The sequence below is a fragment of the Macadamia integrifolia genome, unplaced genomic scaffold (genome assembly GCF_013358625.1).
Source record: "Macadamia integrifolia cultivar HAES 741 unplaced genomic scaffold, SCU_Mint_v3 scaffold2066, whole genome shotgun sequence".
Lineage (NCBI taxonomy): Eukaryota > Viridiplantae > Streptophyta > Magnoliopsida > Proteales > Proteaceae > Macadamia > Macadamia integrifolia.
Genome location: NW_024868490.1, coordinates 31,762 through 36,782, shown reverse-complemented (window position 1 = coordinate 36,782; position 5,021 = coordinate 31,762). Strand labels below are relative to the sequence as shown.

At 37.2% G+C, this 5,021-nt stretch overlaps 1 protein-coding gene across 1 annotated transcript in view; it reads right to left on the bottom strand.

Moving 5' to 3' along the window:
- LOC122065609 overlaps positions 1–3,986 on the bottom strand; it is a 54,768-nt gene extending 50,782 nt beyond the window's left edge. The window contains exon 1 of the mRNA XM_042629429.1: positions 3,427–3,986. Within this exon, the coding sequence (XP_042485363.1) occupies positions 3,427–3,832 (406 nt within the window). The 5' untranslated portion in view covers positions 3,833–3,986. The remainder of the gene's footprint in view (positions 1–3,426) is intronic.
- Between the last annotated feature and the right edge of the window lie 1,035 nt (positions 3,987–5,021).

Here is a 5,021-nt window from a genome sequence, read left to right as displayed (position 1 = left end):
TTTTTTTTTTTTTTTTTTTTTTTTTTTTTTTTTTTTTTTTTTTTTTGCTTTGCTTCTGTTCTATTCTTCTTCTCATTCCTGCCTCGCGATGTCTCCTCTTTTCTTCTTCTGATTTCTGCTTCTCTCTTCTTCTTCTTCTTTTTCCCTGCTTCGGTCTTCCCTCTCTACTCTCTTCTTCTTTTCTTTTCCTTCTGCTGCTGCTGCTTTCTCTTCCTGTTTTTGGCTTGCTGATTCTCACTCTCTCGTCTCTGTTTCACCCCCCCCCCTTTTTTTTTCTTTGCTGGAACCCTAGTGACAGGGATTCGACATGGGTTTTGGGTTGGGTCAACTCTTCTATGTTGAAGGGGGTAAGGTGAAAGACTCAACCTCTCGGTTTCAGTCTTTTTTCTTTTTCTTTTTTTTAATTAACTCTCCACAGAGCAAGGAGGTAGAATGGAAAGGGGAAAAGAGAGATGGAAGGGAAAGAATGGGAATCCTTCAGCTCTGATACCACTTGATAGAAGGCCAGTGGGGGAAGGGAAGGAATCCTTGAGATGCTCAGAGTTGCAAGGAAGAGGGAGAAATCGCAGCAAGAAAGAGGGGGAGGGAAGGAGAATCGCACACACTCAGCCCGTAGGCATACACTACAATATCAACTCATAACTTTATTCTTCAATCTGACTTGTCTATTGGTTACAACCATTTTAAAGGAAAATAAAAGGCATAAAATAGAAACTCAACTGAAATAAGAAACTACCCTAAACAAAGAAACAAATTACAAATCGACTCTCTAAATCCTACGTGTACATAAAGTGAATAAAATAAAATCAAATACAATCTTCCTAAACAAAGTAAATTTCTAAAATACTACTAGACCCAAAACCAATATGGATCTGGTTCATCCCTATCCGGAAACCCAGATGGGTATGGACTGCTCCACGGGTGCATATCTGCATCAACCTTTACCCATTACGCATCGTTCTTTACCTGACGTTGAGGAGGAAAATTCCTGAGGAACACATTCCTCATTAAGTTATACCACAGGAAGAACACATTGTTGGTGAACTAGTTGTACATCCTGAAGAAAATGTTGATGAACAATCTGATTTGAGGAGATCCACTAGAGTGAGGAAATCCACAATTTCTTTAGATTGTCATGTATATGTCCAACATAACAAATTTATTTTTCAATTGATGAAGATCCAATATCATTTTCACAAGCAACAAAAAGTCAAGATTTTATCTTATGGCACAATTCTATAAAGTATGAGATGGAATCGATGGCAAAGAATCGTGTTTAGGAACTTGTTCAATTGCCAAAGGAATCGGTGAGTTTTTAAAACAAAAGAGATTTCAAAGGCAACATAAAAACGATATAAATCCTACCTTATGATGAAAGGGTTTAATAAAAAATAAATAAAAAATTAAAAAAATATATATTAATTATAAAGAAACTTTTTTTCCAGAATCAATAAAAGATTCAATGCGCATCGCCATGGCTTTGATGGCTCATTATAACCTAAAGTTACACCATATGGATGTCAAGACAGCGTTTTTGAATGTAGAATTGTTGGAAGAAAGTGTACATGAAACAACCTCATGAATTTTCATCGGGTAAGGGAGATCATATTGTATGCAAGTTTAATTGATTCATATATGGACTAAAACAAGCTTCTAGGCAATGGTACCAAAATTTTGACCACACAATAACTGTTTTTCGATTTGTAGAGAATCGTGCAGATAAATGTATCTATCTAAAGACTAAATGAAACAATTTCATTATCTTAGTCCTATATGTGGATTATATTATTTTAGCAAGCAATGATCTTGGATTACAGCATGAGACAAAAGAGTTTCTGACTCAAAATCTCAATATGAAAGATATGGGTGAAGCCTTTTATGCCTTCTATGTCTTAGGCATAGAAATTCACAAAGACAAGTCAAATAAGACTGTAAGACCATCTCGTAAGCGTCATATCAATAAAATTTTGGAACAATTCAAAATGGAGGACTCTAAGCCTAGTGAAGCACTCATGGTTAAAGGAGACAAACTAAGTCTGGAACAATGACCGATGAGTGACTTGGAGAAACAACAAATGCAAACCATTCCATATGCATCTGTTGTAGGCAGTTTAATGTATGTTGCCTATGCAGTGGGAGTGTTGGGAAGATTTCAAAAGAACCTAAGAATGCCATATTGGACAGCGGTAAGAAGGTACTAAGATACCTTAACAAAACCAAGATGACATGCTTACATACAAACATGATGATGAATTGGAACTAGTCAGCTACTCGGATTCAGACTATGTTGGATGTGATGATACCAGAAAATCTACATCATAATATATTTTCCTCCTTATTGCTGGAGCAATATCTTGGAGAAGCATCAAGCAACCAAAGAAAACTTCTTCAACTATGGAAGCAAAAGTAGTAGCATGCAATAAGGTTGTCTCTAATGCATATTGGTTAAGGCAGTTAGTCATATATCACTTTGTACTATGATATCAATACGGTAGTGAGGTTTTCCAACAACACTTTCTCAATAAGATCTTGTAGACACATTGAGATTAAGTACTTCATTGTCTTCGTTGTTAAGGAAGACATTTGGGATCGACGAGTAGCGATTGATCATATCGGCACTGAAGACATGGACTTGTGCCTAAAGAAAGAAAAAAATACCGTATAAATGAAACTAGAGAGACCCCAATCCCCATATATCTCTCTTTTGGATAACTACCTCCAATCAATGTAGTTATCTTAGGGAGAGTATGTTATGTACACAAACCCCACTCCCCTTATGATGACATGGCAAAGTCCACATAAGCTTTCAAAGAGTTACAGAAAATAAAAAGCAGGCAATGCAAAAAAATAGGACGAAGTAATTGAGCTGCAAGAGCAAGAGGGGGACGAAAGAATATTATGAGTTGACCAGTTGGACAGGTAGCACCTTCCGTATGATTTCAGGGTCTCAAGAAAACCTGAATTATGGGTAGGATATATAGAAGAGGTATTTCCACCAAAAATAAATTGTCAGTCAATGGATTAGAAAAAGACAAAAGAAGAGAAGGAACGAGGAATAACTTAGCTACCTTCATTTTGTTGTTGAAAGCATCACACCTTATAGGATTAGATTACTAATTGAACTATGGCTATGAAATATTAATCCCGTCCTGGACTGGTAATCTATCAATATTTTTGGTTAAGCCTTTCCCATGTCATATTGGAATCGTGAGTTCTCAAGTTCATTATAAGCAAAAAAACAAAATAAATCCCACAGAAAAGTTCTTCCCCTCTTCCTAAGTTCTTAAGATATTTCTAGACAACCACAAATATTCCAAAAAAACAACCAGAAGCATTGAACTAAACCGATACTCAGTGAAGACCTATTTAGAGCATAGAAGGCACAAATAAGAGCAAACAATCCAAACGAAACGAAGCATCACATACCTTGCAAAGAATCATCAAAAAACGCAGAGCCGTCCAAGTTGGAATTATTTTGTGACTGTAACTGTGATTCAGCCAGGGAAATTAAGTAACTATAGTCAGCCCCTTTACTCTTCGGGGTAACAACATCACTGGCTCGGCTGGTAGTATTAAGCGACAGATCTTCTGGTCCTGAATCAAACTCTTCATCGTAGCGATCCCAATTCGAAGGCAGTGCAGAAGTAGAAGAACCATGAAATTGCCGAGTTTTCTCCTTCGTTTGCTTCCCAGACGGATTCTTCTCATTTTTTGCTGAAGCAGTGGCAGCGACCGAAGCGACTTTTGATGTTTGATTCGGATGAGGTCTTTTAGTTTTACTGTGGTGTTGAGAGTGAGCTCTCTTTGACTTCGCCAAAGCTTTAGTATCCATTCGGAAAACTCTCGGGCTATCCGCCTATCTCGGACGACGTCGTTAGGGTTGTTTCAAAAATCCCCTCCCTCTGTTGCAGAGAGAGATCGATAGAACAGATTTGATAATTAAGAATGGAGAAAGAGGCGAGAGAACCTCCAAGCCGAAAGATTAAGAAAAATTACATGATTACTCAAAATTGGATTTTAGTTTACAAAATTACCAGTTAATGTTTACTCGTAAAACAACCCAAAACACTATAACCCAAGGGGTCAATTGCTGACCCCGCCCAACAGACCCGACCGAGCCCGCCCAGTTAAATCCCGACAGAGATCGGCCCGAGCTAGGCCCGAGCTCGGCCCGTTTATTAATCAATCATTTTTAGTGTATGGTGTAAGCCCGATGGATGCCTGATTTATTACAAGCTGACTCAGCCCGATACATTTAACCCAATCGTTTATATGTATATTTTGAAAATAAAAAAATTTATAAAATAATGTATAGATTGATATTTTTATCAATATTGAATATAATTAAATGTAAAATTATTTCTAAATTATTAATGATTTAATAAATAGGACAAAGTTTTTTCTTTTCCCGTGCCTAAACGATGGAATGGTCCAGATGGGCCCTCCCTCTTTCCCCATCTCTCTCCCCACTACAGACTTAATAAATATATTAAATTTTCAGAAATCTAAGACAATTAAAGCCCATTAAGGCCCAATTACAGTATTTTAAGCCCCGATTAGTAGAATCATGGTTAAAGCCCCGAAACCCAACCGAGATCGACCCATTCCTTAAATAGGCAGATCTTGATGCAAGGGTATAAATCAGGCTTGGCCCGGCCCGACCGATTGACACCCCTATATATCTATATTGATAATACCAATGATGCTAATCCTAGTACCACCCCATGTAGTTAATAAGAGCAAACTTAGGTCCCGATCCTGATTAGATACGAGACCGGATGTTACCAATTCCTAGACGATTCTAAGCACTATAGAAAATGGAGAAGAATTTCAATGGCTCCTAGCAAGTGGTTTCATCATTAGTGTTGTGGATCTTTTCATGATTATGAGATCTAAGATGTCGCTTACTTTAAAAAACAAATTATAATACAAAACTATGATGAATTTCATGTTTTTACTTCTTCATACTCTCTATGATCACATGTAAGTTTATCTTTTTATTCATCCCCTCTCCCTCCCCT